Raw genomic sequence first — 24,404 nt, 5'->3', positions numbered from 1 at the left:
AACATAGTGCACAAGCATGTGTGCATGTGCACACGTGCACACACACACACACACACACACAGCAGGAATGGAAAAGCAGAACCTTTGAGGGATCCCCTGGCTGCCTACCTTTGTTGGCTGCTTCTGTGACTGTAGGAAAAACCAAGAAAGTAAAAAACGATTTAAGGAATGAACAAAATATTAATGGAGATTGCATGATAATTACATTAGTGATTTTAATTTTCTTTAAAATTTTCTTTGCTCTCCAAATTGTCTGCAAAATTTCACTGTTGACTTTCATAATTAATCAGAATAAAATACTTTAAAAATGAACAGCTGTCCCTCACTGCTGTATTTTTCAGCTTACACATTGCTCAAGAATCCTTGCCTTATTACACAGGGATCCCTGGATTAGCCTAATTGATTTATCCCTATATCCTATTGGCCTTGAGAGTTAAAGATGGAAAGAAAGACTGTTTTAAGATTTATTGGGATCCAGTCAGGTACTTCTGGTTGCCAGGTAACAGACATCTATAATCAACTACAGCACTCAACTGATAGTAGATATGGCTCAGGATTGAGGCAGTCACCAGGATGACTTAGTGAGCACTGAGACAAAGCCTCAGTGAAGATTGAGATGAAGCTTATTTGCCAATGCAGGTTTAATTCATCTCTAGCAAATGATCACATCAGAATGAACTTGGTATGCAAAACACCACCAAAATGAACTATCTTCAGACAGGTGTTCCTTCATATGCTGTGGCTTTCTGTAGCTGCTCCTCGTCCATATTAAACAACTATAAGTCAACATTCCATGGGACAGACTCAGGAGACCACCTGTCTGACTCTTCACAGGGTAATCTGTTACCCTGACTAGAAGCAAGGCTATGTTTGCATATTCATTAGAACTATCAGGTGATTTCAGGGGATCACACATGAAGATGTTCGATTTCTTTAGGCAGAAGTTACATAAAGGGGCCAAAAGGCTCAATCCTGTGAAGACAGGTTCTATTTGCACCATCTTGGCCTACACAGTATTTTAAAAATATGAATGGTCTTCACCATTTTAAAAAGTAAGAATTTTAAACAAAAATCTGGATTTTTTTTTTTTTTACTTCTTTAGAAAAATAAATGGAACGGGCCATGACAGGTCCCAGTTTTCCATACAGTGGCAACTCGGGGGAGCTGAGTGGAAGCTGCTTCCTCAGAACAAGTGTGTGCTGATCGGCTCTGTCAGTCACCCTCAGGCCTCTCCTCCCCTGTCTGCTCCCTTCTGTTCACTGTGGTAACTGATTTTTCCTCCAAGGACCTTAGGGTTTTGTGACCCTTGCTTTAGAGTCATTTCACCTACAATTTAAATGTAAAGTAATTTAAACCTACTGTGTATGTGCCATCCACTACCTTTATGGAAGTTACAATGGCTCCAGCAGGTTATGTTTCACTGCGAAACAGAGGCCTCCCTGATGTCACCTACAATCCAAGTTACCTTTTTCTGTCTCTATCTTGAGACCTGGACCAGAAGAATCAAGGCACTCCACTGCAAGCTCATTTACCTCCTGAGGCTAGAAGCTATTTCAAGCTCCGAAGAGATCTGAAGATACCTTGATTTACTCTTGCTCATTCAGGATGAAAAATTTTTTGTTTTGTTTTGCCTTGTTTTTTATAGGACCAATTGATGTACTGGGCTAGTAAATGTTTTCCAGAGGGTGAGCTCTGTGGGGTCTTTACAGACACACCAGGACTCATGTGTTTGCACAAGCAATCAACTGGCGGGGAGCATGGGCAGATCCCAGCGGGATGGCTGGGTCCATTTGTTGAGGTACCATGGCATTTCCTTTCTCTCCAGAAGGCAGACATGTGTTCTAGTCAGGGAGGCAGACCTGATGATAGGTTTCTGAAAAGCCTGAGGATAGGTAACCTTCCCTCCAAGGCATAACAGATAGACGAACCCTAACTTTGGTGAACCGGAAGTGAGACTGCACTTGGGAAATGATTTTGACCCTTTGATGATGAAGGGAGTTACTTTAAAAGTAACATAAATGATACTTTAAAAGTATTGGTGATTCTTCTTATCCACCCCCTCATTTCAGACTGAGATTAGCCAGGAATCTTTGTGATAAGAAAATACTAGATGTTAACAAGCTAGGTCAAGAAGTCCTCTGCCATTACTGACAGCCCCGGGCATACGGGACTGACTCATGATGAGCATGCTAGTGGGGAGACATCTAAAAATACAAGATTCTAACAGATTCTTGACACAATCTGAAATAGACAATTCTATCTGAACTTGGATAGTTTGTTCTACTTCCACGGTATTCATGAATGGACTTCTCCCCTCTCTCATCAAGGTGAGTGAGCCTGGGTTGAAGGTAACAATAAGGGATCATGGTTTTAGGTTCAGTTGCACAGGGTCAGCCTTTTGTTCAACACCACCTCTTTGAAACCTTCCTGCTCCCAAGATCCAGGATAAAGTCTTCTTACTCTCTTATTCTGAAGGACCTAGTCCTTATGTCTGCTAGGGCACTAGTCACATTGCTTTTAAGTGTGGATGGAAGGCATATCACTGTGCCCTTGGGGCCTGGCATATTACTATTGCAGGATCCTTGTGGAAGGTAGATGAGGAAGGAGGGAAGGGGGTGCTGGGAAGGAAACAGTCTGAATGGATCAGATACTTAGCTCTACTTACCCAAGGCTCTGGTTCCTCCTGCTGGGTCTCTGCACTTGTTGCTTCTGATACCTTGAGTGTATTTTCCATTTTATTAGGATGGTGAACCCTTGCCATTTTTCAAGGTAATTCAAAACTCACTATTTTTTATAGGGAATTCTTCCTGTATTCCTCTCTTACCTGTCATCTGTCCTCTTCTTACCCCCAGGTCTCCTTTAACTTAGTTTATTTATTACTTTGGGCTCAGAGAATTTTTTTTAAAAATATATCTCTTGCTGTTGTTAAACTTTAGGCTGATCATTTTCTTTTGCTCTTCCACTTCCACTTCTTTTTGCTGGCATAAAGTAAAGACTTAATAAATATTTGCTGAATGAATAAATTAATAAGTCCCTGACCCTCAAACATTAAATTTATTTAGGAATTCCATTTTCAGCATATAGATTATTCGCCTAATTATGCACAGCCAACTTTTAACTATAGAGCAGCTGTTCTATTACCTAGGGAGTTCCTGGTTTCTGGGTCACCTTTCTCAATCAGTTACCAGGGAGCACAGAGCACAGCTCGTCTCAATGTCAACCTCAAAAAGAGAATGATTTAAAGGCAACATATGGTAAACTCCTTTAAAGTCAAATATAAATGACAGGCCAATATGTTTCTTAAGTATAATATTTGTGCCATTTTACATGTTTATGACTTAAAGACACTTTATTACATGAAGTGACTTTGAAACAAATGAATTCTAGAAAATGGACATTAAATTTAAATATTTTCAGGCTTGGGTGGAAAAGACTCTTTCAGGGGAGCTTTAAGTGACTGAGAAAGAATGAGAGTCAATGAAGCTAGAAAAATAAATAAAAAGGGGCAAGGTGATGAGGCAGGCAGAACTTGGTCACATTAATAAGTTCGGAACGTATTCTCGGGAAGTGAGCCCTACCAGGCTTTCGCCGAAGGAACGATATAGTCAGTCAGCATCTCTGGGCGTAAGTGTAGTATCTCACGTACACACCAGAGGCCAAACCAAGGCATGGCCATGGGATGGAGGGAAGACCTATTGAAGACATTCACGAAGAAGGAATATAACGTGGTGACGGTGAGCTGTGAGGAAATATCTTCCTTTGAATATTTTTGATCATGTAATTTGCATAACCACACTTCCTTCTATTTTTAAAATACCATGGTTTTGTTTTTTTTAAAAATGTTTAGTTGTAGATGGACACAAATTTTATTTATTTATTTTTATGTGGTACCAAGGAACGAACCCAGTGCCTCACACATGCTAGGCAAGGGCGCTACCACTGAGCTACAACTCCAGGTCTAAAATGCCTTCATTTTAAATGTGTTGCCAAATTGAAGAGTGGATTCTATTATTAGCCATCACCCTTTCAACTCAGAGGGAGGTAACAGTATGATCCTAAGGTGGTTTTTTTTTTTCTTTCTGATTTTTAAGAAGCAAAGAATTTCCAACCAATCCAATAAAACTGAATCCTAATCAGAAATACATTTGTCACTAATCAGATTTTATTTTGCTTCATTGGCTGCTTAAAGTTTCAGTGAGCCTTTCATCTAGATTGGTGCTAAAACTCTGATGATGTCAGGCACGTGGTCACTTAATCAACAGTGCAAGAGAACACAGGAAAAAGGTGTTAGGAATAAGTGATCACAGCATAAAGCTACAACATTCTACATTAATGAAAGTTTTAATATACACGTGACTAAAAGATGCATACAATGACAACTGAATCTCCATTCATAGGCAGCCAACAAGATATGAATGAATTTATTAACTTCAAACAAAACTTCAGGTTGTACACTTAAAAAATTACAAATCATTTAAAAATGAAAATTAACAATGGAAGCAACAATGACTGTAAGACAGGATGGGATGACTAAAGAAAGAATTCAAGTATTGTTTGTAGAGTTCTTCAGACATCAGTTTTGAAAAGTTTGTGCATTTCCCATCTTTGCATAGTAAAAACCAAAAACAAAACAAAACCACACACATCACTTGGTAAAACTCCACAGCTCTATGGGATTCATGTTCATAACATGCACTTATGGGTACTGCTCATTATCTAGTAGGAGTAGCTCTAATTCAGTGGGCTCATGCACTGTCCCAGGTGAGCAATGAAGTTAGCGCACGCCTCCTCATCCAGGTGTCATTAATTGTTGCAGCAAAAATATAGCAGGTGAAATGGGAACTTGGTCATCACTTAACACTCTTGTTGGATAACATTAAACAGTGATCTGCTTGTGCTTTGAGCTCAAAGTAATAAAAAGGAGTATTCACATCACAGAAATTAGCAAATGAATGTCAGGTGCAAGAGGAAATACAGCAGAGTTCGAAACTACATAACCTAGTACCACCAAAAATAATTATAATCCTTTGTTTATGATATGGTTGCATTATCTTTCATATTCGTACACACAGAGCTTAAAGCTTGTGTATTTTACATATACACACAAATAATTTGACATTGGAGCATAGGTTTGGTTACCTATGAAACTGCCAGCGTGACAAAAAGTTACGCTGACATTTGCCATATGTACATAATACCTGGGGACCACTGTGGTCTGATTTAAAACATAACATCGCACATTTACAATGTTGTTTGTGAAATGTTCAAAAGTTAACAATAGAGATTTGTTTTGTGTCTATTAAGTCACCATGGTGCCTCTGGAACAGGAGGGGAATGCATGTGATGTGTTGTTAGCAGCAGCTTGGTATCTCCTAGTGAAGAGGACCCACTAAGCAATGCAGCCACAGGGAGAGATACCAAGTAATCTGAGTTTCCTCCAACCTTCCTCTGAACTGGAAGAGCCACTTCCACTCAGTAAAGGGATACAACCTGTGTCACATGAAACCAGAAGTAAGGCTGATAAACCTCATAGATAGCCCTGTTATTACATTATAAACATGTAGCAAGTTCTAGAGAAAGGCTGCATACCTGTGTAGCACCTATTACTCAGAAAGCAATAACAGGATTAGGATGTTCAATTGTGGTCTATGGTAGCATATGGAAATTAAGGTTTCTGCTCTATGATTGTGAAATTTCCATAATTAAAGACACCTTAGGGGGAAACCCCACTGTTTTAAGCAGTACATTTTTAGGACATCACCTTTTCCAAAGTCAAAGTTGTAAAACTCATTATGAATCTTGTTGAAAAGGGACTTAGAGCTAAATCTAGAAACTGACCAGGTGCCATAAAGAAATGAATTGTACATCTGGAAAGTCCTGTTCCAAAAACAGAGACATGGAGAAGTGGTGGGGTGGGTCTATGGGGACCTTTAGTAAAAACTCATCTCTAGATGGATGCTCACTGATGATGCACAAGTTTAGACATTCAAAACAAAGCTGTTTTAACCAAATTTCCTTATTAACTTGTTTGCTTCGCACTTGAATGGAAACTATATCTTAACCATAAACAGAAAAAAAATCAGTGAAAGTGAAGGAAACTCAGAGGAACTTAGGAACCCCAAGATTTTATCTGCAAATGTTTCTGGAGAGAAAAGAAGAATGTGAATTTGCATATAGTGGAATCCCATTATACTCCAGCACAACATTCCATGTGTCAACAAAATCCTGTGGGCCAAAGAAGCTTCCAGAAAATGCCACACAGAATTACAGCCTGTTACAATTCCAACAAGAATGTTAATTGCTGCCTCTGTCTCCATTCCCACTGTTACAATGGAGTTCTACCATATAGATTTTTGAGGCAGGAAGATGAAGTATAGACGAAATATTGACAATAATAGATATGAATAAAATGGAAAGCTTAACTTTTCCCCAAGCTTTCAATATTTAAAAATTACTGTTTTTTTTTTTTTTTTTTTTTAATTTAAGGCTTTAAGTTTATCCTCCTTTCACATTAACGACAGGGAAAGAAAATTGTCAAAAACTGAAATTATGAGCTTGGCACTTCTGTGATTAACTTGAGAGGGTGTCTACTTTCTTACATTATATACATACGCTTATGATGACATCAAAAATTTTTAGAGACTCTTCAGTGCATTTTACTTGCATTTACATATTTTTTGTGTTTTCAATATGGGTTGTTTTGTTGTGACCCCCACCCTATGTTTATTTTTGGTTTCCAGCGTACTAACTTTAAGTTGGACCTGTTTTATGCTCAAACTCCCCGCATCGGTGGCTACATTGTCTTTCAGCAAGCCCAACAATCATAGGACATGACAAGAGAGGATGGAGACTGAGAAGAAAGAAAAGAAACGGAAAAGATGGGAGCAAGCAACAAACACAAATATACAGAGAATCCTGACAAGAAAAAAAAAAATCTCAATACAGACAAGTGAAAATGAAGTGTCAAAATCTCTTATTTCCATATTTACATTTATAAAAGAACTATACAATAGCATCATTGTTCAAATTCCAGCTCCCATTTCCCAAGGATGCTTGGTCCAGAAGGAAAAATAAGAGGGTAAGTGAATCAACAAGAGCACGGTCCCGCGAAGTTCTGCCAAGGACTCATCTGGAGTTGATGGGGGCTCCTTAGGGGATGGGGAAGGGGCCATGGGGGGTGGGCATGGGTGGGGAGGTGTTATGTAGGCCCAGGCAGCTTCTGCGTGGTCATCTGTCTTCTTCCCCTTAGGAATTCCATTGCAGGTTTTGCTGAGGATTGGCTTGCTAGCTTCTAGTATATATGCCATGCAGTTTTTACCCTTTCGAAAATTGAATCTTCATGCCACTGGAGTTTGTCATTGGTAGTAAAAGAAATAAAAATCATGCCAAATCATTAGAAGGTATTAAGTGCCAGCAGGCTGAGGGGGGATAATCATTTGCTATTTTTTAATGGTTCTTTTATTGCACTTAATGTTTTTTGTTCCTTTCTCCTTTATTTAGAAAAAAAAAAAAAAAAGAATTCCAAACAGTTCTTTTGATAACATGGTCTTTTGCCCCACTTTTATTGACAGGTGGTGGGAGGGGTTCCTTGAAATTATTTCCAAAAGGGACAGTTTTCTTTTTCCCCATCCCCATCACCCCAACTTCAGCTCTGTAGTCATTACCACTCAATGTTCTTGCTTACAGACTTAAGAGTTCCAGCAAAGTTGCTGCAAGTGTGTCACACCCAGGACCCAGCAGTGCAAGACAGCATCGTCCCATGCAGCTGATTCAGATGGGGCCTTGCTGAGTCGGATCAAACCTCCTCTTCTTGACATTTCTTCCAGAATGCGTCAAAAGAAGATGCAAGCAGAGGGGGGAAATCCACAATATTAATCAGATGATGATAAGAGAAAGATGATGATTACAATAGCAACGCTAGTTCCAGAGCTAAGCAATCAACTCACACAGAGGCAGTACCCCCAAATAACTTGAAACGCACAAGAGCCATGTGCTTTTGAATGTCACTGCCCCTCCCCACTACAGGAAACTTTAAATTGTTCATTTGCAGTCACAGACAAACTCGGTGGCCCAATTTGCCTCTTATTTCAGAAGCAAACGACATTGCTAATTCACTAGATGAAAATCTTTACAGGGAGGCCTCTTCCATGTAGAGGCTCCTGGGAGAACTAAGAAAAACTCCAAAAATCTTAAAGCTGCTTTCCTTCAAGTCCCCAGAGTTCTGGACCAGTGGATTGGCCTTTGCCAGGCCCCAAAAAAAGCCTTGCTCTGCTTAGTTATCTTCTGCCTTGGGTGTGTGAGCTCCTTCCCCACTATGGAACAAGCATTTTTCATACTAGCAAGTTCAGAAACAGAGTACACAGTTAGATGGCACACTCAAAGGAGAATGGACACAGGCTCAGGTTAGTTAAGCAAATGCAGCAGTTTAGCTTAGTTGAAAATAAGCAAATTACATTGCTTTGCTCACAGTGTCCAGTCTCCTAAAAAGTGGTTCCTATGGTTGAAAAGAGAAAAGAAAAAAAACCAGCAAGACACTACAACTCAACAATAAAAGTCGGTTGCAACCTCCCCATGGTCTGGCTTCATGTGGGGCATCAAGCAAGGGCTCATGCATTACTTTGCATACTGGCGGGTGCAAGGCTGCTGCCACCGAGGCATCATGCAAACCTGGAGATTGAGGAGTCCCCAAGTTCCTCGTTCCCCTGCCCTCGCTCAGGGCCAATGGATACCCTCACAGGCCCCAAGTACCAAAAAGATTACAACAGATTCCTCCTCCCCCATAAGTAATTCAGAACTGCCAAAGATCAAAATATGGAGAAGGGATTCTGCAAAGTTATTTTTCCAAAGGACCACTTTGAGGCTTCTCTTTTGGGATATCCAACACAACTACCTTTAAAGCAAACCTCCCTTTTCTCTTAAAAATGTTTTCATTAAGATATAGCCAGAGGATGTGGCACATTGGCCTAATGGATAATCCACTGCAGAGAACTATTTGCAACAGAGCTGCTTAGTTCTCTTACCATTGCCACCCAATTCTTTTTTGAGTCAATATTCTCAAAAGGAGACAATGCTGATCCTGCCCAGGAAAGAGGCTAAAACAAATGGGAAAGTCCCCCATAATGTATCTTTCACTGAGCTCCCTGGCTGTGGAGCACAGGATCTGTGTCTGCTACCCGAGCTCATATTCCCTGAAGCAGATGTTTAAGGAGCCACATTTCCCTTTGTGAGTCAGATAGGAGAAACATGGACTGCCTGATCTTGAGAAATGACCCTGAAGGACCAGAGACCCCAATCTTGTTAGCTGTATATTGCTAGAACTCAGGAGAAGGGTTAAACTAAAGTCTCCTCAATTAATTTAAATGTAAAGGAAAGAGCAAATCAAGTTAGTACTGCGCATGTAAATGGCTATGCTGCCCACATCTAAATCCCTTAATTCAAATGCAGGGAATGTCAGGAAAACTGTCATGTCCAAGGTCATATAACGGTAGTGCTGTTCATTTCTAAATGGAGATATGACATTCCATTTCAGCCTGGCACCCAGGCAACCTGCGGTGTCCAAAAGCACGTGCTCCTTTTAATGGCTGGTTTCTGAAATTTAAGTTGTACTTTATATAGAAACAATGCTCTAACAATGCTCAAGTGTCACTGGGTTCCTTGGTCAGATGAAGAAGCCAAGGCACCTGGTAGAACCATGCATTTTCATTGCAAAATACAAACAGGGGGATTCCAGGACCTTTCCTCTTCCACTGATGTTCCAGTAGGATGGAGGTAAGCTGCAGACGGGGAGGATGAGGACAGAGAGGGACAGCCCTACAGCAAGATAACTGCCAGGCCTCCTCACACACGAACCGCAAAACCACCATGTTCCACCTTATGTTGAGAACCACCTGCCCTGCATTTTCTATAGGAAAACAAAAATTTCTTTTGCTCGATTTTAATGTGAAAGTATAATTATCATGGGCAGGTCATTGTTGTCTCCCCTTTCCTCTGGTTACCCTCTCCTCACTGAGATTCTAACAGTAATAACTTTCTTATAACCAGTAGGTATTTCTGGATTATTATAAAATATTAGCATAATCCATAACCTTCCAGTGAGACAGTTTTCATCAATTTTTACTCCTTCTGAAAATCTGGGCTTTTGTCTACAATGTACATATTATACACATACACAAGTATTTAAAATTTACTATCCAGGTAACAACAGCAATCTTATAGCTATAAAGCCTTCAGATCTTCTTGCAGGGTCTATAGTCATCTACTGCTATTATGTTCTTATATTTCTATGCTTAGCGCCCCTCCCCGCATCCCTACCTGCCACCAAGGACTCCTCACTCAACCTCTCCTAGATCACCATGGACTGAATTCACATCCTCAGTGGTTGGGAGAAGTCATAGAAATGCATTGCACCTTCCTGGTCAGCCAGTCACCACCTGCTAAGTGTGAATGAGAACGTACCTAACCTGGGAGTCCCAGGCATTGAGGGAATCCAGATCCTCATTTTGCACTAGGATATGGTCATGGGATTTAGAAAAGCAGGCATCTGGTTAACCCCCTCGAGGGGGGACTAGCTAAAACTGATTCCATTTCCTAATGCTGTAAAAATCAAAATATGCTCCCCCAACCAAAAAAGAAGGCACTTTATTTTTTTGAAAAAATATAGTTAGCAAGAGTTAGCCCTTTAAATTTCATTTTATGGAAGAACACGAATCGGATAATCTTTTCTTTAGCATGTCCAACAAAATGGAACACAGGCCAAAAAGAGTTCTCTTAGAGCCAAAGTCAGGCTTAATATGAACTCATAGACTATATGATCTCATAGTAACTTCTCAGAGAGAGAAAACTGCATATGACAGTTACATGCTTATGAACACCTTCAGTGTCAGGAGCTACTCCAACAGGCCAGTTTGGCCATTGTTGGTGGTGGTTTCTACAGACTAAGATGTTGTAAGATTCATCCTAGAATCCATGTGAGCAGTCAAAAAACCGTCACTGTTACCTTCACATTCTTCCTACCATCACTGAGAATTTCTGTTCCTATTGCTATCAACCATGGTGTTGAAAGATAGTATGTGCATGTAAAGTGATCACTTTACACACATCTAAATTCCTATATTCAGAGCAGGGGATGTGCACTTGCCTAGCATGTGGTGAGGCCCTGGATTTGATATTCATATCACAAAAATAAAGAAGAAAAGAAAGAAAAAAGAAATCATAAATTCCTATACCAAATTTAGGAAATATACGATAATATCCCTGTCCAAAGTAATAAAGGCAAAGCCCCTACACATAAGAAATCCATGCTTCATTTCTCCTAAGCTCTAGGGAAGATGCTACTGAAATGATCTGTCATCTACCTGACGTGTTCCAGCATTCAGCAAAAACAACAGCTCTAATTGTCTACCGGAGCAGCATGTTATTCAGCATTACGTGTCAGGAGGCTCCGTGAGTCAACGAGAACAGAGGTTAGCAATGCTCTGTGCTGATGATTATAACATTATTCTGTGTGTGCAGGTGATGAAGAGGAAAAGCAGTATAGGGTGAATAGAAATAAACACAGATATGGAGAAAAATGGACGAAACATTGTGCAATGTGCCTATGTCCATTTTCCATAGGACTTCTCAGAGTATGTCTTAAGACCATGAACACCTGGGGACCAGATTTAATGGTCCTTCAGCATCCTCATCTCTGGAGTCCGAGCATGGGATTAACCAGTTACCAAGATATACCCACCACATTACTCAACATGTCAGAATGCATAAAATAATAATAATCCACCAAAGGAAGTACTTTGTTCTTTTGGGGAATCCTCCAATCTTGCTTACAGGAGTCTTGTTTACATTAACCAAAGCCTTCAGACTCAATCATTTTACTAAAAAGAAGCAATCTAGATGCCTATTAATTCTGGATCACAATAATTTTGATAAATCATCACTTTACACACATAAAGTGCATACATTCACAAATGGAAACACTCGTATATTTGTGCTTTTTAACACTTATTTCAGAAGAAATATGGCTTAGGAAAAGAATTATAAAGAAACGTTATGTCAGGGCTCACAGTATAGAGGGATTTCTCACTTATGCTTGTATACCTGAGCAGGACATGGATGGTATGACACTTTCACATCTAAATTATTTAGAGTATTTCACCTAAAGAAATGTGACATTAGGAAAAAGCAATATCTTCCTTAGGTAGTTAATACATTTTCCTTTAATCTAAAAGTATACACTCTCTCAAATTCTTCAGGAGACTTTGCTCATTTTTCTCGTATTAATAAAAAACTGATTTCAGGAAGGATTCCCAATAGCAATATTTAGAACAAACTTCTTTACAAACTATTTTCAACTTCAGATTCTAAAGGAACCTCCTTTTTGTTTTAATGTCTGCTGTGCTCAAAGAAACACTCAAAGGTTTTCAGTTCAACTAGCAAGTAATTGTACTTCCAAATTATCCCTAGACTAATAGTCTCCAAAACTGTCGAAGTGGTGGGAAAACCTAAACACGATCATTCAGCACAAAAAGTCTTCTATTTTAAGGTTAGAAGTCATTGTTTTGGGATTAAAACAAACCACATGGTTACCACTAGAATCAAAAGTAAAATCATGTAGCAACCAATAGTCTGTGTGCCTTTCTACAAAATTTTCCCTTAAAGTGATTACTGGAGTCACAGGGGATGGGACTTGCTCCATCAGACATGTTCCCATGTAGCAGTCTCCACCAGGCAGGCAACAGAGGCTGGCTCTCAGTCCCTGTGTGACTTAGTGTCAACCCCCCACCTCTTCCCCTGCTCTTCATTTCTCTCAGACATAAATCATCTGCACAGGGCCTAATCCACTTATATACACAGTGATAAAGGCTTTTCCATTTTTCCCCAAAGAAACATGCAATTCAAGCTGTGAGCTAGGCCAGGCCACTGTTTTGAGGTCCTGCTACAGAATACTGTGGTCTTATCTCCAAATGCTAAAATAGTAAATTTGGCATTGTACATGGTTGCATGGTAACGATGCATGGTGGACTGTTTTCCAGGTCTTTGAAACTAAGGTTTCCAAGAAGGCATATCCCTGGGTGGGCATATTTAGGACAAAGGTCAGGGAACATTATGAAAATAAGAATGGATTGTGGCATTACTAAAATGTAGAATGATGTAAAATTTTTAACAGTAGTGAGAATCAAACCCAGGGTTTTGCACATGCTAGGCAAGTGCTCTACCACTGAGTCATATCCCCAATCCTACAATGGGACACTAAGATAAGATTTATCTGGAATTTGGCCAGCCCAAACAAAGATACATTTTTAGGAGATTCACATGAGTGACCCACCATCTGGGCAATGCCTTGTTAAAGCCATGAGGAGAAATTCATATATCAGAGCCCATTTTGTGTATGTGTTTTTGCAAATGTGTTGCTACCAAACTACTATTCCACTGAACAAGTTCAACTTTATAATATCTCTGCAGAAAAGAAGTACCATTTGATACTATCTTTCCAAGTTGAAGCTACTCAAAAACTGTAGGCTTGCTTGTTAAATCTTAATGTGATTTTTAAAAATAACAGAAAATGTTGAATTTATTTAAAATATCTTTTAGTGGCTTATCTTTCACAATCAGCTTTTAATAATAACATTTTAGCTGGCTTAAATACATCAAATTCAGTATTTCAAATATTAAATTTAAAAAGTTCATAATTAAGACAATTATTCCATTAATTTGAAGCAAAAACCTCCTACATTGAATAACTGGAAGAGGCTAAGTGGGTTTTAAATTTGGCTAACAAATTTTATTTTCCACCTCAAGTTGTTTCATTAGATCTGGTTGAAAACTAATTTATCACAGGGAATATTTGGCATAGAAGGGCTTACCTAAAAATAATAATAACCAGGTCACCATAGCAAAAAAGTGATTATCCAATTAATCTAAAGTATAGAAACAATCAAACTAGATAAATCAGGTTTAAAAGTTTTGATCAGAAGTAAGGCTTATTTGTGATTATTCACTGTGGTCTATTTAAGCAAAATCTTAGTTGAGTGATCAATATGCAATTCAAACTAAAAGGTCACTAAGACAACACAACAGGCATGTCAGTTATGTCAATGCTCACAGTTAATTAGAAGATACTAAGTGTCACAAAGTCATTGATTTCAAATTCCAGCTGAAAACCAATTTAGTTGGTTAAGGAATTAATGAAAATATTTTTTCAATCTTGTTTTACAAATAATGAAGCTTTTCAAATCTCAAAAGCTGCATATACTGTGTTACACGTGGAAAAATAATGACCACCAGGTTACGGAGGTTGTGAAAATTTCACTGGAATATAAGTTAGTTTCATACAGATATCAATAGGAATTTGTATTTATTTATTTCCAATATGCTTCCTTGATTACCTGTCTATATAAGGAAAGTATCTCAGAAGACCTGCTGTTACGGCCAAGGTCTTCCACTCAAGAACCACTTTGTTCTTAAATGAGGACAGGCAAGTTCTTTGTACTTTTTTGTTTGTTTGTTTTTGGTACCAGGGATTAAACCCAGGGGCATTTAACTGCTAAGCCGCATCCATAGCCCTTTTTTATATTTTATTTAGAGACAGGGTCTCGCTGAGTTGTTTAGGGCCTAGCTAAATTGCTGAGGCTGCCTTGGAACTCACGATCCTCCTGCCTCAGCCTCCTGTGCCGCTGGGATTACAGGTGTGCACCGCTGCACCTGGCTTCTTTCTACTTTTTAGGTTATCCCGCTTGCCTGAAGATGGTATTTGAGGCTCCACGTTTCTTCTTTTCTAACTCATTTCTGAGCAAAAATATTTATTCTTTGCAGTTTTACTGTTAAAACTTAAAAATCTTGTAGCAGGAACTCAAAACCTGGTTATGTAAGCAGAAAAGAGAAGTGCGAGAGCCACCGAGAAGACGGACATGCGGCGTTGCTTACTTAAATCCCCAGCCTGTGCCCCCAAGGACAATTGCTGCTACCAGGATGGCACCAGCGATGGAGCCTATTATGAGATTGGTGGCACTAGGACCTGTGACAAAGGATCACGGGAAGAAAGTCATATGAGCTGACCACTTTCATCACCACAAGGGAAAAGCAGTTCAGTGGTTTCAGGAAGCAAACACTCTGTTGTATACGATGGCTAAACATTTAAATTGCTTTTTTTTTTTTTTTTAACTTAGCTTACTCGTACTCTAGATGCCACGGTGATTTATATGCTTTTAAATCTCAAGTTTCTGCACCACTGACAGTTAAATTTCATTAAATTCACCTGTCGCAGAATTTGAAGCACAGAGGCCCCATTTGCTTTCGATGCACGTCTTGTGTCTCTGCCTTCCCCTTCCCCAATTCCATAAATCAAACGCGGAAACGCGCGTAGAGAACTCACTGCATTAGAATTAGCTCCAGCAGACTGACAAATGAGAGCAAGAGAAGAAGGAAATTGATTCTACGAAAGTCGTCTGAGTGCTTTTTTATTCTGCACTTTGGAGACACTTAAAATTCAGAAGTCAGAAAGAGATTATCAATAAAGACCTGACTCTGAAGCCTTGCTCTCAAAGAAGGATTTCTTCACAATTCTTTCCATATTAAACACCAAAATGGGGTTCCAAAGGCAGGACATAAAGGGAGGGCAAAACTCATTTGGGTAATTTTGGGTAAGTGGAAAAAGAGATTCAATTGAGACTATCTTTTAAATTCCCACTTACTAAGAGAAATTGGAGGCTTGGAGATATTTAAAAAATGAGAAAGGAAGGGAGGGAGGGAAGGAGGCAGGGACAAGAAAAAGGAAAGGAAGATAAGAAGCTTCAAGGACAGCAGGAAAGAACCTATACAAGGTGGAGTTTCTATCAATTGCTGAGTAAGAAATGATACATGGCAGTAACTCCACTACTCTCCTTTACTGGGCATTTTAAAATCTAAGCAGCATTAAATTTAGTACAAGAATTACTTTAAATATTATATCTTCCAGGATGCCAATATGCAGGTACAGTGCCCCTAACAACAAAATACTTTCAGTACTAACTATATATCTCTATTCCAGAAGTCACAAGGTAGACTTTCTAAAATCCTCATGTTCATATACACATTCATTTCCACATAAAAATTCTCTTTTCTGCTCACATTAGTGCCCTCGACTGTGTACATAAATGGATAATACTTTCAGCAGCACTACAATTTATGTGTGATGTTTCTATCCAGAGAATAAATAGCCAGTGCTTATGGACACGAGCGGGCAGGGGCAGGTGTGCTGCATGAAGTCCCAGGAGTGGGGGTCTCTTCAGGTTCCTGGGCTTTACTGTGGTTCTACAGAACATGTATCTCAATGGCCTTTAGAGATACACCAGTAAAAATAACAAAAATGAAAGCAATAAAAGCAGTTTTGCTACTGTATAATGAACAGGCACTTATAATGTGCCAGCTGCAGATCAGAACATCTGACATATGATCTTATTTGTTCCTCATCAAACATATGAGGTAGGAACTATGAATATCCCTGTTCAACAGATGAGGGAACAGAAGCTTCTAGAAATTAATAAGTGATGAAGACAAGATCTGAACACAGATCTGACTCTAAAACTTGTGTACTAAATCAAGGGTCAGTAAACTATAGCTCGCCGGTCAAATCTGACCCACCATCTGCTTTTGCAAAGACATCTTATTGGAATGCAGCCATGCTTAATCATTTACATATTGTTATATATTGCTATGGCTGTTGTTTTGCTAAGACAGCATGTTGAAAAGTTGCAACGGACACCCTGTACCCCTGAAAGCCAAAAGTATTTACTATCTGGGCCTTTAGAGAAAGTTTGCTAACCCCTGCTCTGATGGAACTATATTCCATTTACATGTATTTCCTCCCCGCATTTCAGGAAGGAATCAAAATTTGGAACAAACACTTAGAAACATTCACTTTACCAAGTGCACAGTCAAAATGGCAGATAACTTGCATTTTGCTAGCTCACAAAACACAGGGTGGCATCAAACTTGATACATAACCCATGAGAAATGATCTCTGACTTACAATTATAAACTGAGCAGAAATTTTTAAAAAACTAAATCTGTGCATGGAATTCTTGGCAACTAAATGAACAAGAACACTATCATTTAAAGTAGAGAGTTTAAAAACAATCTATATTGTACTATGTGAATTTTATTTTGTAAATGCTATATTTACCTAGTAATCATGTCAAAATTTGGAAGGAAAAAAGTAAACTGCAAAAACAGTTCATGAAGCAGTAATAGATTAATTTTTAGGAAAAATATTTATACATTTATACACACTTACCTGTAACAACCAGAAATAGCAACAAACCAACAACACTGGAAAGGATAGATGATAAAAACGAACTGCAAACAGGACTGTGTTTTACTACCAAGGCCATTTTGATTCTGCCCATCCCTAAGACTTAAAGGAAGGGTTATTAAAATCCATCCCTTCAATTAGCATATTTCAGGATGAAAAGATTATGACCAATAAATAAGGTAAAAAAAAAAATCCACATTTGAGATGATTTTTAGAAAACTACATTTCTTCACAGAGGAATTTCACATAAATGTATGTATAGAACTGTTCCTGGAAAGGAATATCACTGCTTGTATGTAATCCAGTCACAGACCCAAAGTCAAATTTTACAGGACAAAGTTTTTGAGATGTCTAGATATTTTACCTCTGTTACATACTTTATTTTCTAACAAGTAAGGAGAAACAAAATCTCTATTCCAGTATTTCAACTTCTCCAGTATTTCAACTTCTCCAGTATTTCAACTTCTCTAACTAGCTTCACAGTCTATACTGAAGGGAGATGAGCTAAAAGATCCGAGGCTGGTTAAAGTCTTTCTATCTAGAGGAGAGAATTAATTCTTGTCCTCTTCCACAAAGTGTGATCTGGGGACCTCTCCTCTTAATGCTCTTTCAGAGCTACTTCCATAAGAAGAACATCCATGTGTCGCCAACTAAGGAGGAAGGAGGCTGATATTATCGACATGCCTTGTGCTTTGGGCTGGTTGGGTAAAGGGTATCTGATGATTCCTTAAGACACTAGTAATTCATTCCTGAGCCACTGTGAAGTGTTACCACCACACTAAAATAGGGGGGAAAAAGTGTGACCAGCTACTTCTACTGTTTGTGAAGGCTCTCTGTAACTACAGGGAGAGAAAAAAATCCCAAAAATCTTTTAGTCTACGGACTAACAATCTCATGCGGTATTATTACATGGAGAACTGACAGTTATTTTGAAGATGTGGATCAAGTGCAGGGCAACCTAAATAAAGACACCAGGAGAGCCATGCTTCTGAGAGCTTAATGGGCAAGTGGCACACAACACATTTATTTATACACTGAATATTTTTAAGACAACCCACTAGAAGAATTGCAGTTTTTCACTTTAGGTTGTGTAGGTTTGGATTAAACCTTTTGATTTAATCCATTAAGAATCTTTTGATTCTTAATGTTCCTTGCTCCCAAATATTTATGTGAACTTCAAATTTGAATTAACCTATTTTATAAGGAAGAAATGAAGGCAGTTATCCTAAATACCCTCTTTAAAAAATATTGAGCTGAAGAATCCAGTATCATTCTAAATGGAGAAAATGGTAAGTGATTATCATTCTTATTATCTATAAAAATGCTCTGTTGATAATTCTTACTTGTATAGGTGGATTCGTTTAATTGGTGAGGATTAAATTCATTACAGCAATCCTAAGAAAACATTCATATGAGAGCATTTTTGCCAATAAATTATAAAAAAAAACTTTAAGGTCTGCATTTTAAAATTACTTGTATAAGTAAGGAGCAAAGGAAGTTTTGGACGATTGCATTAATAGTGAAAATAAAAGCACCCCCAAGGCTGTTTAATGCCCCACATTGTTCCAGACAGGAGAAGGTTCTACAGTGCACAAGAAAACCACAAGACACAAACACATCCAAATCATACCACAAGCTGTACCACCACAGGGAACACAGCCAACGAGACGCAACGTGGAGAGGTCAGGCACCACGCATCACCTCACACACCAGGCACCAAACAGAAACACTCCAAAATGCACAAGGATGCTTACTCTATTCCCCACCCTGTGCCTCCAAAAATCACCCCCAGGGCCAGAATGGTGCCGGCCACGGCCCCTATGAGCCTGCTTGTGGCCATGTTCACTGTGCGGAGGGAAAATGGACATTTTTTAACAGGAAAGTACACACTGATTTCACTCACATACAAAATAATCCATTCAGGAAATACTTTGAAAGGAAGTTAAATCTGGATGTCTTTGCTTGAAGGTTTAAAATTAAGATTGACATCTAAGTTGAAAATATTTGAGGATGATTTTGAATTTACCTTCAAATTCTATATACTCTAAAACATAATCTCTCATAAATACTTTTAAATAAACAGACCACTTTGAGTTCCAGTTCCTGTCAGGTGTAAGGTAAAATTCAAATGTAATTTAAATTGTATAAGGGCAAATCTGTATTAATTATAAAAGTAATTATTAAAATGTATTTTCATAAGTTCTCAAACTGCAAATATGCCCAGTATCTTTTCAAAATACAGAATATATCACTCAATTTTGAGAAAATCCTTAGAAATCTAAAACAGAGTAACTTTTAAATTAAACGCTTTTTACCTGGGAAGTTATTGAAAGGCATATTTCAATATACCTTTGCAAGCTTTGCAAAGTTTGAATGGCCGTCTTAGAATATGGACATTGAGGTTTGTGTTTGCAAACTCCAGTGTGTGAGCATGCACTGAGAGAACATTTAGGTCTCTGGGAAACTTCACTAGCTTCTTCAGACGATGACAGAGCAGAAACACTCAACACCTGTGTCTCACCGTTTCTGTGCCCATAGGTAAGATAAAGTCTGGGGTAGAAGTAGGAAGGCAGATTATTTAGAGTTGTGTGTGTGTGTGTGTGTGTGTGTGTGTGTGTGTGTGTGTGCACTATAGATGCATTTGCACTCATATTTCTATGTAAATCAAAAGTATGGCTTCAAATGACCTTGCCAATGAAAACAGAGATTAGCTTCAACAAGGTTGCACTTCACAGAGACTATGTGCTATGAGAAACAGTGAAATGAAACAAAGAACCAAGACTGAAAGTCATATTTTTTTTAAGTCTCCATATTGACCTGATTGACCTTTTAGTAAATATTCTCCCAAAGGAAGAGTGACCAACTGCACAATTACTTTGTTTTATCACAGGGTAAATTATAGCAATGAATGAGTCTAGTGTTATTAACTAAACACTAAGTTTTTAAAAAACAAAACATAGATGGGGTCACAACAGGAAACAAAGTCTACTCAGAACACTGAGGGGAATAGAAGAAGACCAACTTATAAAATGATGGTAATGTTTTTCAAATGTGATGATACATTGTAATCCAAAATAGCCTCAACTACAGCTCAGACTTTCAAATTAGGAAGGCAAATACTAGGATGGAAAGGTATCTCAAATACAAAGCTTCAATTTTTTTAAGCCCTTTAAAAAAAAAATCGCTGCTTCTGGAATACTAACTTAACTAAAGCACATAATTTTATAACTTTTTTTTAGCTTAGGTTTTAAGCACTGGCTGTCAGAGCTGAAATACAGGAAACATTCCTATTATCTCTTTAATTTTTATATAAGACATCAGATAAATTATATGACAAACACTGCCCCATAAAATGTGATATTAAGTGAATATTTGTTAATTTTTAAAATTGTAAGAAAATGAAAGATGAATATAAATAGCAACTTTGAAAAGCTTTTTGTATTTGCTGTGGTATAATTTATCACTGTAGAAACAACAGAAGCAGGCAGTCCATCCTGCCCGTGTTAGAAACACAACCATGGGAACAAGAAATTTCCAGGGGCTTCAAATGTGTATTCCAGATAAACGGATAGAAAAGGATAAGCACCCCCAAATGCTTAACTAATAAGTACTGTTAACACAAAACAAGATAAAAGAAAGTGGGGAAAAAGCTTTTCCAGGACTGTCCTTTGCCTGCCTTCCTCCCTCCCTCCTGCTCCTCCTAGTTCTGCTATGCTGAAGATGCATATGAAGTTTCATCTGACTCTGTCATATGCAGCAGGGTTATCAAGTGCTGAGTCAACCTGTTCTCAAATTGCCATGAATTAACTGGTCCACAGATGGGTGGATTTTTTACAGGGGACATGTGTAAAATTGGAGGTTGCTGCAGCTGCTTTTCACAACTACCAAGAATTTATCACCTCATTGGAAAATTTTCTTTTCTCCTGGAACCCTTGAGGGCCTATAAAACAGCTGTATTTCTGTATTAGTTTATTAATTATCTAACTGCATTTGTTCACTCACTCATTCATTCCTTACCTACTCAAAGCCCCTTTTTCTCCTAGGCATGATGCTGTACACATGACCAGATTCCTTTTTATCTCCACTCACCCTACCAAACCTGAACCAGCAGTCTTCATATTACAAGTTTATTTGCTTCCTGAGAGCCAAACACACTTACCTGTCACTTTAACGTGTTTGTGGATCCTGTGTATTACCTACCAGTATGTTTTCATGTTTATTTCTGTTGTTTGTTGGTTTATTATTTTTAATCTTGGTTCCTATTCTCTCGGTTCACTTGAGTCAAAAGGCAAAACTTTTGATGTGTATTTTGATATTAAGAATCAAACTAAAATTTCTCCTTTTTAAGACTTTATTTTATATGTAGAATTCCTCTGCAAAGCATGCTTCAGACCTTTAGAAATTGTGCTCTTTTGAAACTGGAGTGGTTGCTTTCTTTTAGAGAGTTTCTGAAACAGGAAGGTATGCAATTTCACCAAGTGATTTCAGTGAGTCAAAGGGGCTAAAATCCTGCATCCCTGTGTACTTCAAAGGTAGGAGGCAACAATGCACTCATGGGTACTCTACGGACAAAAATTCTTTCTGTAGAGATTTGTTACTTCACTAAAATTTAGGATTAGATGTAAATACCAAATAAACTCTTTGTGAACCTCATGGTATAATATTTGTGCTACATATTTCATCTTGCTTCAAATTTCAGTATGTTAAACATACAATCAAATTTTCTTATGCTTTTCTATGAATTAAAAAAAATAGAGTCCATTTTTGGATTTATTGGGACAAATGTTCAAAAGAATGCAAAATAAATTATTTCACTGTGAATACTATTTCAACTTAAGTTGTCAATAAAAATATGGAATTTTTATGAACTCAAAATGAACTCATAATTACTCAAATACTTTAAAGTTTGGCAAATCCTTAAATTATTGGTGAGGTCATGGTTAATGAGAAAAATACTTAGGTAACACATAGTTATGCATGAGCATAAGCATATATGATAGTGATAACATCTCCAATCTCATGATCTGAACTACAAAATCAAAGATTTGTAAGTCACCAAGAGGGCACATAGGAAAGGTAACTGTAAACACTAAATATCACTCCTTAAAGTATGATTAAAATTTAGCAAACATTGTTTTCAAAAATTGAGTTCTAACAAAATGATACTTCCATTCTTCTAAATTCCATAATAAGCATCACTGGCAAGTAATGGCTCAGCTAATAAGCTTAAGCATTGATTGGTTATTGTTTTGCCCTTTCTATTTATTATTGTGCTCAAAGGATGAGCAGAATAACTTAATACTGTGCTTTAAATGAGGCAGTCTGGAATAATAGAAAAAGTGTCGGGCCAAGCTCAGGTGATCACATTTTATTTTTGGCTGTACCACTAATGAGATGTTAACCCTGATAATTAAATTAGTTTTCTCATTTGTAGGACAATAAGACTGGAATGAATTGCCTCTAAGGTCTTTTCTAATTTGATGACGATGGTGGTATTGATTAAGCCCAAGCTTGCTAGCAATAATCTCTGCCCATAAATGTCACTGAAAGTATTTTATATGAGCCAGTTTCTTCTCTTCCCTTTTAGAATGGTGATACCAGATGACCATCAAAGGAAAAAAATCACCCTGTATAACATAATAAGCACTGTGCAAAAGTGTCTACAAATTGACAGAAATTAAGGATACTTAATATGTTCTCCTTACAGCAAGTGGAAATTTTTTTAAAGAGTTCAAATGTATTCTATCCTTGTAGGAAAACAGTTTCCTTCAGGGATTTCAGTGGAAACAAGTTGAGAGAGTTTTTGTATATAGAATAAATGTCGGCGTAGGAAAAAATGAATGAAGTAACCTCTGCAATAGAATTAAATTTTTTTTTGAAAATTCTTAGTGCACTGAGGACGTGGTTCGGTGGTAGAGGGCTTTATGTGTGAGGCCCTAGTGTTCCATCCCTTGCACCACACCCATACACAAAAAAAAAAAAAAAAAAAAAAAAAGAAAAGAAAAAATCCTTTCTCACATGGTTCATATGCTGCGGTTCTACTCCTTGTTTTTAGAAACCTCTGGTTTGAGAGGCTGGCTAGCATGCTTTAAACTGTGGGTCTACTGCAGACAACTTCAGCAAGTGCAGTGACTTCAACAGCAGTGCTTTCACGCACACTCTGAGTCCCTGCCCAGACGGACAAGTTAAAGTTCTTATTCTTCCAAGAACTTAAAATTTAAAAGGAAGACATACTTAAAACATATTGGTTCATTTCTGACATCCCAAAATCAATGGAAAGGGAGCCACGGAATCTGTTTATTTATGCTAATTTGATCTTGATCAAAGGGATGTTGTTGGGTACAATTCATCTTTTTTGCCCAGATTTATGATAAAAAAAGAATATTTTCATTATTCTTGAATTTTCCCTTCCATATCAAAGAAGAATATTAAAGTTAAATAAAATTAAGTATTTGTAATCCCTTCTCACAGCACCTACCCAAAAAATCTTCATGTGTGAATATAGCTATCCAGATCATTGCACATGGTGTGCATTTGGGGAAGGCCCAAACACAGTGCTCAATAAAGCAAGTGCCAGCAAAACCAACTGGACCCCCAAAAAAAGGAGATACAGTGTGGGGCTATGGAGAAAAACTTGCACCTTAAATGCTACAGAACCTACAGTCAAGAAAGTACAGATTGAATCAATATCATAAGTTCACTACCATTACCCTTTGGCAAGCCAATACAACAAATACATATAAATTAATTGAAAATCAGCACCACGTGCTGCATTTCATTTCTATTACATATTCCCAAGGAAAGGGATGAATATTTATGAATGCCTGCTATGTGCCAAAGAGGTGCTCTCTTTTTAACAGTAGAGATTGCTAAATATTTGCCTAGTGGACAAAAATAAAAGTAAGGTGTATAGTATCTCTCTTAGCCTCTTCTAAGAGATATTATTATTATCATTTAATATCAAGAATAAAATTATAAATCTATAACAAAGTTTTCAAAAGTTTGGTTTCTGTTACCATGTTACTACTCTATTAATAGATTTTTCTATAGAGAATGAGAAAACATAAATAGCCAATACTGATGAAGTATTATTTAGTTGTACTAAAATTGCTTGATTTTT

At 37.9% G+C, this 24,404-nt stretch overlaps 1 protein-coding gene across 3 annotated transcripts in view; it reads right to left on the bottom strand.

Moving 5' to 3' along the window:
• Nucleotides 1-4,405: 4,405 nt before the first annotated feature.
• Nucleotides 4,406-24,404, bottom strand: part of ADAM23 (ADAM metallopeptidase domain 23) — a 157,207-nt gene continuing 137,208 nt past the window's right edge. Inside the window, exons 25-26 of one of the 3 annotated variants that reach the window (XM_079130583.1) lie at nucleotides 19,039-19,129; nucleotides 4,406-7,819 (exon numbers count right to left, since the gene is read on the bottom strand). In XM_079130583.1, coding sequence (XP_078986709.1) covers nucleotides 7,771-7,819; nucleotides 19,039-19,129 — 140 coding nt within the window. In that variant the 3' untranslated portion in view covers nucleotides 4,406-7,770. Of the gene's footprint in view, nucleotides 7,820-14,919; nucleotides 15,011-19,038; nucleotides 19,130-24,404 lie in introns of all 3 variants that reach the window. The other 2 variants (XM_079130582.1, XM_079130584.1) reach the window with 2 other exon arrangements.

Source organism: Sciurus vulgaris (genome assembly GCF_902686455.1).
Source record: "Sciurus vulgaris genome assembly, chromosome: 3".
Taxonomy (NCBI): domain Eukaryota; kingdom Metazoa; phylum Chordata; class Mammalia; order Rodentia; family Sciuridae; genus Sciurus; species Sciurus vulgaris.
The sequence above is the reverse complement of the archived record's forward strand: the minus strand, read 5'-3'. Positions and strand labels throughout refer to the sequence as shown.